The 13,397-nt window shown below is 47.1% G+C and overlaps 1 protein-coding gene across 3 annotated transcripts in view; it reads left to right on the top strand.

Annotated features, from left to right (window-relative positions):
- The window catches only part of dyrk4 (dual-specificity tyrosine-(Y)-phosphorylation regulated kinase 4), a 36,995-nt gene that overhangs the window by 7,203 nt on the left and 16,395 nt on the right, over window positions 1-13,397 (top strand). For 2 of the 3 annotated variants that reach the window (XM_023970742.2, XM_023970741.2), the window contains exon 1: window positions 10,210-10,830. The exons of the other annotated variant lie outside the window; for it this stretch is intronic. In XM_023970742.2, the coding sequence (XP_023826510.1) occupies window positions 10,807-10,830 (24 nt within the window). In that variant the 5' untranslated portion in view covers window positions 10,210-10,806. Of the gene's footprint in view, window positions 1-10,209; window positions 10,831-13,397 lie in introns of those variants that run through there. 3 annotated transcript variants of the gene reach the window in all.

Here is a 13,397-nt window from a genome sequence, read left to right as displayed (position 1 = left end):
AGTGGGAAAGTGTCAGTACTGTGGGGATATAATTTATGTGAGTTCTGTCAGTCCAGATGGCTGGCCCTGATACCACACATTATTGACGCTACGGTGAGTGACTAGGCCGCTGGTCCACTCTGCCCACCGCCACTCTGGAGCACTTAAACACCTGCAATAAGATATTATAGGCCTAAACAGCCAGAGAGAGTAATGGTATTGATTATAATATTCTCTTAAAGTTCATATTTTGATGGCTTTGTTTGTGAGATTACTTCAATTGTATTTACAAAAAAAAATATATATATATATATTTATGTGTAATCAAAAGCCCAAAGCTGCTTATGTCTCTGTTAGCTCACATACAGTATATTTATCATTTAATACTTATCCTTTAGTACATTAGCATACCTACCCTCCAATTTGGTCTGTCTGGGTGAAACTTGTGTTTTTGCTAGGAGGCCAGCTTTGGCTTTCCCTGCCATATATATATATATATATATTTATGTGTAATCAAAAGCCCAAAGCTGCTTATGTCTCTGTTAGCTCACATACAGTATATTTATCATTTAATACTTATCCTTTAGTACATTAGCATACCTACCCTCCAATTTGGTCTGTCTGGGTGAAACTTGTGTTTTTGCTAGGAGGCCAGCTTTGGCTTTCCCTGCCAAGACTGTGAAAGGCTCTTCACATGGTTAATGGGATTTGGCCTGAGCCTGATTATTCTGCAGCTACTCTGACACAGGACACTGTGACCACAGGGCCACATTGGTTTTATGGACATAAATAAATAGAGAGGTTCTGGTGATTGAAATGACTTTGTAACATGCTGTCAGCTACTCATCTTGATAGGTGTCAGGAGGACTCTACATAAGTTGTTATTAGATGGGCATAGTATACAACTTTGCGTTGATAAATACTTGATGATAAAAATAATGGATAACATTTACATTTACACTTTTCAGTAGGTCTCAAAGTGTTTTTACATGTTGATTTCATTGAGTTCCTAATTTCTGATGTGCCTCATACAAATTCATAGTGGTGTGTATCTGGTTACTAATACTCACACTGGCGCCATAAGCAATTCTGTAAAGGGGCAACCTTATCATCACCCGTAAATGTGACCCACATCTCTCCCCCCGAGCCGTGTTGTAGCCAGGTCATTACCCAGACTCCTCATCTGCCAAGCGTCAGGAGACTGACTGCGCTTTGTCACCTGGCGGCGGCTCGCTCACTTCGCCTCTATCGCCTGGCACCTGACTCCTATTAGGGAGCCACGACAGGCTGCAGGTAAGGGTTTCTGGCTCTGAGTCTGAGGTTTGGCCAGCTAGGCACTGCCTGCCTGCTGTTCACCAAATAAATAGAATACTTTCAGAGCTGTTCACTCCCTCCCCTCCCATGAGTCTCCTCCCTGCTTGGCTAACTTACTGACTGCGAGCTCCCGTCTATAAACCCCAGCTATCTGGGGCCCTGGGAATCCTGCAGTCTGTTCAGGTGTTCCTGTTTGGTAAAGCTGTGTGAGGCTGCGTGAGGAGGAAACAAAGACAATGGCAGCCTCGGATGACACTTCTGCACTGCTCCAGAATGCCTGATGACGTTAGTAGGGAATAGCAGCTGTTTCATGCAACAATAGCTGTAGTTTGATTGACATAATCACATACGTACGTTTCCACCATGAAAGACACATTACTCATTGCAAGTACAGTATGTACTGAGTACGCAGAGACAAAATGGATCAAGATAATTCTTCTAAGGTTGGCTCCTTTGCGAGGCAAGCTGTCATGAATGTCAGTTGAGAGACCCACTGACATGACATTATGCTGAAACAATTGCAAACTAAAGTGAGGCCTGGACTATAGGCCTTAGAAGTGATGTGGTAAAATATAACTCAGATATTCTGAGTGTGATGTCACAAGTTCACAGAGTTTCTTACCTGTAGGCCTATCGACCATCTTCTGTAACATTAAGGTTAGTTTAGGCCTAGTGCCCCTAAACTCCTGCCTTTAAAAAGCACCGCCAGTCATCCTCTGGGCTCTGTCCTGGTGTGGACTATGGAGCCTCCAGCTGCTGCAGTGGAGGCTGGCAGCGTGGCAGGCACCAGGATTAGATTTCATCACTGCGCTGTTTGTCAGCAAGGCGGCGGCATCCCGTGGGGCTTGCAGCAGAGTAGGTGGTGAAGGGTGAAATATGTCAGCTCTAGTGGCTCTGTCTCCAGGAGACCGCAGCAGGGAGAGGCGTCAGCCGGGCCACCTGGGAACCCTATTAGTGCTCTGCCTGTGCCCCTGTCTGGCTCCACAGCCCCATGAAGAGCCCACCTGCGAGGGAGAGGGATCTGTCACCTGCACTCCTCTTCCCCAAGAGGCCCCTCTCACAGGAAGCCAGCGCCAGGCCCCTGCTGTGGCAACTCCGGTTCAGGATGGGTCCCTCATCGAACCCCCTCCACACATAAGCCTCCTCCTTCCTCACCAAGCACAGCAGCAGCAGCCTCCCTTCCCTGTCTGTGAGCCTGCCTGCCTGCCTGCCTGCCCATCTGTCTCCTGGACCAGAGAGAATCCCAGGCTCTGCGAGGGCTGATACAGATGATACAGGGAACCACCCTGCTCAGTCCAGCTTCTGTTCCACCTGTTCCCCAATGTGAATTACCAGAGGAAGCCTTATTAAGGAGTGCTAGAAAAAAATCTACATTACCAGCATTGCGAAGACAAGGAAAAAGGTTTTGTAAAACGAGTCTTAAGGAACAGCATCCTCCCTCTGCTCTGGGGTGATCTGACCCTAATCTCTAAAAGACTAAAAGAACCCCCTCCAGTTGGGTGTGGTGGGGCTGAGGTGTGGCAGCATGGAGGAGCTTCATTATGGGGGGAGACGGGACCTCGCCTGCCTGCTGTGGCTTTAACCTCCTCCAGGGCTGCTGGGGKAGCCAGGGCTGCGGGAACAGGAGGGTCCAGCCTGAGACACATGAGGTAATTCATGGCACAGAGGGAGTTACATTGGTGGGTAAACTTTAGATGGTAAACTGAGGCTCTCTTTTCCTCAATCCCTTCATCTTTATAACTCAATCTCTTTTCTCTGGCTTGCTTTCTGTTTTGATATGGTGCTATTTTCAGTCGAGTCACTAGTGATCATTTGCTTAGCAACAAAAGTAAATTAAACTGTGGTGAATGATACGTTATGTTATACATTTGGCAAATTTGCAGTGACGATGACATTGCACAGTGACTTGATCTGCTTTAGCTAGCTATGCTTCGCTAAACCAGACTTAGTCACTTGGGTGGTAGAAGACACACTGCATAATGACTGTGTCTGTCTCCACTATGGACTCTGGCAGATCTAAAAGTGGCTTATTTACTTGGTGTTTGATAATTAACAACATTAACATCCTTTCTGTTACAGACTGAGACATTAACAGAATCATCTGTTGTTCAGTGTATTTCCCCCCCCCCATCTTTCATTTTTTAAACACGTTTGTATTTACATTGTTGAGCAATACATGACGCTTTTAGTTTGATTACTAGACAATTATAACTCTTCAGCTCAAACAATTGCAAATTAACTGTAGTTAATTTGAGTTATTTTATCGACTCCATATTTCTACTTTTTGTCAGGCAATGTAGATAGGGGTTTTGAACTGGGCAAAGGCAGAGATTTTAGGAAGGGGCTGAGATGATGAGGTGGACAGGGGAGGGGGGGGGGGGAGCGTGTTGGTGGTCAGAAGTGCTTGAACAGCGGGGTTTGATTACAGGAGATAACGACCACAGTGCTGAAATAGGAGAAGACACTGCAGCATCGCTCTAGCTTATCTCATCATTATCTGCCAGTGTGGATTTTTTTGTGCTGTGATTCAAGTATTGTTTTATTATTTGGCTGACACAGGGAGCTGTGCAAGGATCCTGGTCAAAGGATTATTGTCTGATGTGTAAGCTCATTATAACCAATATAAATCTGTCTCATCATAACCAATATGTGAGATGTTGTACTTTTCAGTCCTATTGATCAGAGAACTCCTGTGCTATTTTTATACTGATAGGAGATACAAGTTTAGTTTTAGATGTGTAGGAGGCATATTTTGACAGAATAGTGGTAATTTCTCTGGAGGACAAGATTTCTGGCACCATGCCAGCATACTCAGAGGCAAGTTAGTCTTACTGCCTTAGGAATTGTCACGTTCTGACCATAGTTCTTTTGGTTTTGTCTTTGTTTTAGTGTGGTCAGGGCGTGAGTTGGGTGGGTTATCTATATGTTGTGTTTCTATGTTGGGTTTGTTGTTTGGCCTAATATGGTTCTCAATCAGAGGCAGGTGTTTGTCATTGTCTCTGATTGSGAACCATATTTAGGTAGCTTGTTTTGTGTTGGGGTTTGTGGGTGGTTGTTTCCTGTGTCAGTGTTTGTGCCACACGGGACTGTTTCGGTTTGTTCACGTTTATTGTTTTTGTATTTGTGTTCATGTTCAGTTTTCCCTATTAAAACATGGACAGCTACCACGCTACGTATTGGTCCGATCCTTGCTACACCTCTTCGGAGGAAGAAGAGGACGACAGCCGTTACAGAACCACCCACCAAAAAAGGACCAAGCAGCGTGGTAAGGGACAGCAGCAGCAGCGGCCAAGTACACAGGACTCCTGGACATGGGAGGAAATTCTGGACGGTAAGGGACCCTGGGTTCAAGCTGGAGAATATCGCCGCCCTCGTGAAGAGCTGGAGGCAGCTAAAGCCGAGAGGCGGTGGTATGAGGAGGTAGCACGGAAGCGTGGCTGGAAGCCAGAGAGGCAGCCCCAAACATTTKTTGGGGGTGGCTAAAGGGGGGTGTGGCGAAGTCAGGTAGGAGACCTGCGCCAACTTCCCGGGCTTACCGTGGAGAGCGAGAGTACGGGCAGACACCGTGTTATGCGGAAGAGCGCACGGTGTCTCCCGTACGTGTGCATAGCCCGGTGCGGTACATCCCAGCTCCTTGTATCGGCCGGGCTAGAGTGGGCATCGAGCCAGGTGCCATGAAGCTGGCTCAACACATCTGGTCTCCAGTGTGTCTCCTTGGGCCGGTGTACATGGCACCAGCCTTACGCATGGTGTCCCCTGTTCGCCAGCACAGCCCAGTGCGGGTTATTCCACCTCACCGCACTGGCCGGGCTAAGGGGAGTATTCAACCAGGTAAGGTTGGGCAGGCTCGGTGCTCAAGAGCTCCAGTACGCCTTCACGGTCCGGTATATCCGGTGCCACCTCCTCGCCCCAGCCCAGTACCACCAGTGCCAACACCACGCACCAGGGTTCCTGTGCGTCTTCAGAGCCCTGTTCCTCCTCCACGCACTCGCCCTGAGGTGCGTGTCTCCAGCCCGGTACCACCAGTTCCGGCACCACGCACCAAGCCTCCTGTGCGTCTCCAGAGCCCTGTACGCCCTGTTGCTGCTCCCCGCACTAGCCTTGAGGTACGTGTCCTTAGCCCGGTACCACCAGTTCCGGCACCACGCACCAGGCCTACTGTGCGCCTCAGCAGGCCAGCGCCGCTGCGCTGCCCAGCGCCGTCTGAGCTGCCCGTCTGCCAGCGCCATCTGAGCTGCCCGTCTGCCCAGCGCCACCTGAGCTGCCTGTCTGCCCAGTGCCATCTGAGCCGCCCGTCTGTCCAGCGCCATCTGAGCCGCCCGTCTGTCCAGCGCCATCTGAGCCGCCCGTCTGTCCTGAGCCGCTAGAGCCGTCCGTCAGTCAGGAGCCGCCAGAGCCGTCCGCCAGTCAGGAGCCGCCCGCAGTCAGGAGCCGCCAGAGCCGCCGCCAGTCAGGAGCCGCCAGAGCCGCCCGCCAGTCAGGAGCCGCCAGAGCCGCCGCCAGTCAGGAGCCGCCAGAGCCGCCCGCCAGTCAGGAGCCGCCCGCCAGTCAGGAGCTGCCAGAGCCGCCCGCCAGTCAGGAGCTGCATGAGCTGCCCTCCAGTCATGAGCTGCCCTCCAGTCATGAGCTGCCCTCCAGTCATGAGCTGCCTTCAGTCTGAGCTGCCCTTCAGTCATGAGCTGCCCTCTCAGTCATGAGCTGCCCTTCAGTCATGAGCTGCCTTCAGTCATGACTACCTCAGTCATGAGCTCCCCTCAGTCATGAGCTGCCCTTCAGTCATGAGCTGCCTTTCAGTCCGGAGCTGTCCCTCAGTCTGGAGGAGTTTCCTCAGTCATGAGGCGCCCCTCAGTCAGAGGCGCTCATCAGTCCAGTGGGGCCCTTTGTTAGGGTTCCTAGGCCAAAGTCGGCGGCGAGGGTCGCCACTCAAAGGACGCAAAGGAGGTGGACAAAGACAATGTTGGAGTGGGGTCCACGTCCAGCGCCAGAGCCGCCACCGCGGACAGATGCCCACCCAGACCCTCCCTATAGGTTCAGGTTTGCGGCCGGAGTCCGCACTTGGAGGGGGTACTGTCCACGTTCTGACCATAGTTCTTTTGGTTTTGTCTTTGTTTTAGTGTGGTCAGGGCGTGAGTTGGGTGGGTTATCTATATGTTGTGTTTCTATGTTGGGTTTGTTGTTTGGCCTAATATGGTTCTCAATCAGAGGCAGGTGTTTGTCATTGTCTCTGATTGSGAACCATATTTAGGTAGCTTGTTTTGTGTTGGGGTTTGTGGGTGGTTGTTTCCTGTGTCAGTGTTTGTGCCACACGGGACTGTTTCGGTTTGTTCACGTTTATTGTTTTTGTATTTGTGTTCATGTTCAGTTTTCCCTATTAAAACATGGACACCTACCACGCTGCGTATTGGTCCGATCCTTCCTACACCTCTTCGGAGGAAGAAGAGGACGACAGCCGTTACAGGAATGGAGACAGCATACATTGAGATATGAATAGATGTACATGTACAGTGTATTCGGAAAGTATTCAGACCCCTTCCCTTTTTCCACATTTTGTTACGTTACAGCCTTATTAAAAATATTTTTTTCCCTCATCAATCTACACACAATACCCCATAATGACAAAATCAAAAGAGGTTTTTAGACATTTTTGAAAATGTATTAAAAATAAAAAACAGAAATACCTTATTTACATAAGTATTCAGACCCTTTGCTATGAGACTCGAAAATGAGCTCAGGTCCATCCTGTTTCCATTGATCATCCTTGAGCTGTTTCTACAACTTGATTGGAGTCCACCTGTAGTACATTCAATTGATTGATTGGACATTATTTGGAAAGGCACACACCTGTCTATATAAGGTCCTACAGTTGACAGTTGACAGTGCATGTCAGAGCAAACATGTAGCCATGAGGTGGAAGGAATTGTCCGTAGAGCTCCAAGACAGGATTGTGTCGAGGCACAGATTTGGGGAAGGGTACTGTTATGGACATTTTTCTGTGTTCATGCAAGTGACTGACTGAACAAATCCTCACTATCAGTACCTGCAATTRGGCAGTACTCCCAGAACCTTGTTTTGAGAAAGGGATATCTCAGTTTCAAGATCTCAGCTTAGAGAGAATAAGCCTTGTGAGGTATTGGTCTGTCACATGCATGACCAAGTATTGGTCGGTCACATGAATGAAGCAAACGTTTATGACGTTAATGATTGTCTGTATATAAGAGAACTAACAGGACTGCCCCGGGTAGAGCTCCTGATCGACATGTGTACTTGGTGCATTGAGTTGGTTGAAACCTCTCTAGCGCGCTGATAATAAACAAGGATTCATTTAAGATTGACTTTGAGTGTCCCCGTGTAAAATTTCCACGACAGTACCAAAAACACTATGCAGCTGTGAAGGTTCCCAAGAACACAGTTACCTCCATCATTCTTAAATGGAAGAGGTTTGGAACCACCAAGGCTCTTCCTAGAGCTGGCCGCCTGGCCAAACTGAGCAATCGGGCGAGAAAGGCCTTTCGTCAGGGAGGTGACCAAGAACCCGATGGTCACTCTGACAGAGCTCCAGAGTTCCTCTGTGAAGATGGGAGAACCTTCCAGAAGGACCACCATCTCTGCAGCACCCCACCAATCAGGCCTTTATGGTAGAGTGGCCAGATGGAAGCCACTCCTCAGTAAAAGGCACATGACAGCCCGCTTGGAGTTTGCCAAAAGGCACCTAAAGGACTCTCAGACCTTAAGAAACAAGGTTCTCTGGTCTGATGAAACCTTGGCCTGAATGCCAAGCATCACGTCTGGAGGAAACATGGCATGAAGCATGGTAGTGGCAGCATCATGCTGTGGGGATGTTTTTCAGCGGCAGGGACTGGGAGACTAGTCAGGATCGAGGGAAAGATGAACAGAGCAAAGTACAGAGAGATCCTTGATGAAAACCTGCTCCAGAGTGCTCAGGACCTCAGACTGGGGCAAAGGTTCACCTTCCGACAGGACAAAGATCCTAAGCAAACAGCCAAGACAACACAGGAGTGGCTTCGGGACAAGTCTCTGAATACCCTTGAGTGGCCCAGCCAGAGCCTAGACTTGAACCCGATCGAACATCTCTGGAGAGACCTGAAAATATCTGTGCAGCAATCCTCCCCATCCAACCTAACAGAGCTTGAGAGGATCTGCAGTGAAGAATGGGAGAAACTCCCCAAATACAGGTATGCCAAGCTTGTAGCGTCATACCCAAGAAGACTCTAGGCTGTAATCGCTGCCAAAGGTGCTTCAACAAGGTACTGAGTAAAGGGTTGGAATACTTATGTAAATGTGATATTTCCGTGTTTTATTTAGAAAAATAAAAAAATGTCTTAACCTGCTTTTGCTTCGTCATTGTGGGATATTGTTTGTAGATTGATAAGGGTGAAAAAATGTAATCCATTTCAGAGTAAGGCTGTAACGTAACAAAATGTGGAAAAAGTCAAGGGGTCGGAATACTTTCCGAATGCACTGTATGTTTTGAAAAGGATAGTGAAAAAGCAACCACCGACGACAACATCCCTTGATCAATCTGCATTATTTTAAGTCCACCACTCTTCACTTAAACCTTTATTTTATGGGCCGCGACCGGGAGGTCCATGGGGCGACGCACAATTGGCCCAGCGTCGTCCGGGTTAGGGAGGGTTTGGCCGGCAGGGATATCCTTGTCTCATCGCGCACTAGCGACTCCTATGGCGGGCCGAGCGCAGTGCATGCTGACCAGGTCGCCAGGTGTACGGTGTTTCCTCCGACACATTGGTGCGGCTGGCTTCCGGGTTGGATGTGCATTGTGTCAAGAAGCAGTGCGGCTTGGTTGGGTTGTCTTTCAGAGGATGCATTGCTCTCGACCTTCGTCTCTCCCGAGTCCGTACGGGAGTTGCAGCGATGAGACAAGACTGTAACTACTACCAATTGGATACCACGAAATTGGGGAGAAAAAAAGGGTAAAAAAAAACWACGTATTTTATGGGACCAGAATTTATCAGGCTTGGCTCAATCAAATGTTCTTCACTGTAAATGAAGCCTGCGTATGCCGAACATGGCAGTTCTGGAAGTTTTCCATCAGAAAGGACTTGAGAGCTGCCCAGTTCCAACAGGTTTGACTAAGGGTACAGGGGTAGTAGACTGAAGGAGCACTCTCCATCATGGATAGATCATCCTCCTATAGTCCTGTCTGATTACTGGAAAGCCCTTGTTACATAACAGCCACTCTATAATCATATTCAACTGAATCATCTGCAGCTTTACTCCAAGCTTCCTCATTTTGTAAGGGGATGGGTTTTGTTTTCATCCGCCTCACCCTGTCTGTGATTAGTCATTCGGTCTTCGTCCCATGTTACAATGGAAAATCATCTTACACTTACATCATTGATGTTCGGGTGTGAAGGACGCCTGGTGTTGTTGTCTCCCACTACGCCATTGAAACACGCCGTTTCTCGGGTCAGCATGAGTTGAGGTGATTTTACTGTTCACCAACTAGTCTTTATGTGCTGGTACATAATAAGCCTCCATTGCAGCGTAGGACTACTCATATTGATGATTTGTATAACCTATTATAAAAGTGGTACAACCTATTATAAAACAAGCTGTGCATTACGAGAAGGCAGGTATTATATTATGTAGGCTACATTTACGTGTTGCATCAGTCTTTATTTTGTGTGTGTGCGTGCGTGTGTGTGACAGAGAGAGAGAGAGGTAAAATCCAGCACGCCTTTACCATTGTTTGTGTCTGCCAGTGCAAACCTGCAATTTCAACTTTTAACACATGAGGTCGAAAGGGGACAAAACTTCACAGGGGGGAATTAATGTTTAACATATTTACAAAAAAAATAATTATCTACCCCCTGAGAGGTCTTATGCCTCAATGCAGTCTTTATTTGTCATATAGGCATAGTCCAACCTATTTCCTGCAACGTGAGGAGCTCAGTACTGCGACTCAGTATAGGCTATCCACAGGGATACAGTGTGCGTTTTAGCCACAGTGCCTCAGCAGTAGGCTACAGTATATTGGCTACTGTATAGTAATGTGCGCAATGGCGCACACTCACCGAGCACTATTGGATTTTAGGAGTGTCGGTCGAATGTAGGGGAGGATAGGTAGCCAAAAACAAATCTATATCGGGAAAACCCAGCTGTCAGATGCAGAAACGTGAACAGGTGGCCTCTCCAGAGACTTACGAGTGAAGGTGAATGGACTAACAGCTTACCTCTTCCTCTAATCTTCTGCTGACGACAGCAATACTGACCCTACGGTCAAAATTATGTCTATCGCAGTTTGAGATTCAGGACCCGATCAATTCGTGTTGATTCAAGTGACAGTCGCTCCTCGGTTGGACTTTCGTTGCCAGACGTTTTTTTCTCCAAGTGTCAGCGAATCTGAAAGTGACGTCTGGACTTTCGAAGATGTGCTGGCGCCTTGCATTTACCTGGCTTTCACAGTAGTTACTTTCACGTATAGGCTACATTGAGATTGGGATTTACTAAGGACCCAGGTGCCAAAGCAGCATGTTTCCCGAAATTAATAACAAGGTGAGGTCAATCATCCATTTTGGGTATATCCACGAATCCGTTATTTATTTCTCTCTTCAGGCTACAGATTTTGACAATAATGTTTTTTTACAGCATTTATTTTCTGTTCTCTTGTCGACTTGAATTGTATTTTATATTTTGCTTGAATATTAGAAAGTTATGTATTTTTATGTCTGAAGTCTGAAATAATAATTGTTGTTGTTTAGATTGTATGGAATTTCACTTTTGTATTCCACTTATTTCACAAATACAGACTATTATAATATGTGTTATGAAGTAGGCCTAAACATTGTGTCCCATTTAGTAGGCTAATTTGCCCATAGGTTGTTGTGATTCAGTTTGCCCATAGGTGTTGAGATAAGCTCTATAGCTTTACCATAAATAGGATCAAACATGATCAAGGACAGGGAACCAGCAACTCATTCATCCACTGTTTACAAAGAATATTAGCCTTGTAATCATGTGTCATTAATTATTTGCAACATCATTGTCACATTGATAACCTAACCAGCCGACTGTACCTCAGTTAAAGTGCAACATTTTATTTGATATGAATAGCAAAGGTTTGTTGCTCTTATTCAGCTCTTCTTGATAGGGTTGATACTCTCTTTTTCATGAGCAAAAAGGCTTTATTTTGAGTATAGCTACTGGAAATCTTAAAACAATTCTACTTATAAACTATTGAACTCCAAGACAGTTGTTGTTTGCAATTGTCAATTCAATATTTTCTATACTTTGATTATCATTGACATTGAAGCGTTACTTTCCTCATGCTTTACTGTAACTGGTGTCATATGAGTCTCAGAAAATACATACTTTTGTATATATGGTGTATGTGGACACCCCTTCAAATAATTGGATTCGGCTATTTCAGCCATATCCGTTGCTGACAAGTGTATAAAATCGAGCGCACAGCCATGCAATCTCCATAGACAAACATTGGCAGTAGAATAGCCTTACTGTAGAAGTAGAAGTGCCTTCCTCACCATCTTAAATAAGCATGCCCCATTCAAAACATTTAGAACCAGGAATAGATATAGCTCTTGGTTCACTCCAGACCTGACTGCCCTTGACCAGRACAAACACATCCTGTGGCGTACTGCACTAGCATCAAATAGCCCCTGTGATATGCAACTTTTCAGGGAAGTTAGGAACCAATATACACAGGCAGTTAGGAAAGCTAAGGCTAGCTTTTTCAAACAGAAATGTGCATCCTGTAACACAAACTCAAAAAAGTTCTGGGACACTGTAAAGTCCATGGAGAATAAGAGCACCTCCTCCCAGCTGCCCGCTGCACTGAGGCTAGGAAACACTGTCATCACCGATAAATCCACAATAACTGAAAATTTCAATAAGATTATTTCTACGGCTGGCCATGCTTTCCACCTGGCTACCCCTACCCCGGTCATCTGCCCTGCACCCCCCACAGCAACTCGCCCAAGCCTCCCCATTTCTCCTTCACCCAAATCCAGATAGCTGATGTTCTGAAAGAGCTGCAATATCTGGACCCCTACAAATCAGCCGGGCTAGACAATCTGGACCCTCTCTTTCTAAAATGATCTGCCGAAATTGTTGCAACCCCTATTACTAGCCTGTTCAACCTCTCTTTCGTATCGTCTGAGATCCCCAAAGATTGGAAAGCTGCCGCGGTCATCCCCCTCTTCAAAGGGAGAGACACTCTAGACCCAAACTGCTACAGACCTATATCTATCCTACCCTGCCTTTCTAAAGTCTTTGAAAGCCAAGTCAACAAACAGATCACCGACCATTTAGAATCCCACCGTACCTTCTCCGCTATGCAATCTGGTTTCCGAGCTGGTCATGAGTGCACCTCAGCCACGCTCAAGGTCCTAAGCGATATCATAACTGCCATCGATAAGAGACAATACTGTGCAGCCGTATTCATCGACCTGGCCAAGGCTTTCGACTCTGTCAATCACCGCATTCTTATCGGCAGACTCAACAGCCATGGTTTCTCAAATGACTGCCTCGCCTGGTTCACCAACTACTTCTCTGATAGAGTTCAGTGTGTCAAATCAGAGGGCCTGTTGTCCGGACCTTTGGCATATGGGGGTGCCACAGGGTTCAATTCTCGGGCCGGCTCTCTTCTCTGTATACATCAATGATGTCGCTCTTGCTGCTGGTGTTTCTCTGATCCACCTCCACGCAGACGACACCATTCTGTATACTTCTGGTCCTTCTTTGGACACTGTGCTAACTAACCTCCAGACGAGCTCCAATGCCATACAACTCTCCTTCCGTGGCTGCCAACTGCTCTTAAATGCAAGTAAAACTAAATGCATGCTCTTCAACCGATCGCTGCCCGCACCTGCCCGCCCGACCAGCATCACTACTCTGGATGGTTCTGACTTAGAATATGTGGACAACTACAAATACCTAGGTATCTAGTTAGACTGTAAACTCTCCTTCCAGGCCCACATTAAGCATCTCCAATCCAAAATTAAATCTAGAATCGGCTTCCTATTTTGCAACAAAGCATCCTTCACTCATGCTGCCAAACATACCCTCGTAAAACTGACTATCCTACCGATCCTTGACTTCGGCGA

Source organism: Salvelinus sp. IW2-2015, linkage group LG26 (genome assembly GCF_002910315.2).
Source record: "Salvelinus sp. IW2-2015 linkage group LG26, ASM291031v2, whole genome shotgun sequence".
Taxonomy (NCBI): domain Eukaryota; kingdom Metazoa; phylum Chordata; class Actinopteri; order Salmoniformes; family Salmonidae; genus Salvelinus; species Salvelinus sp. IW2-2015.
Note: the sequence above shows the minus strand (reverse complement) of the source record. Positions and strands in the feature narration are given on the sequence as shown.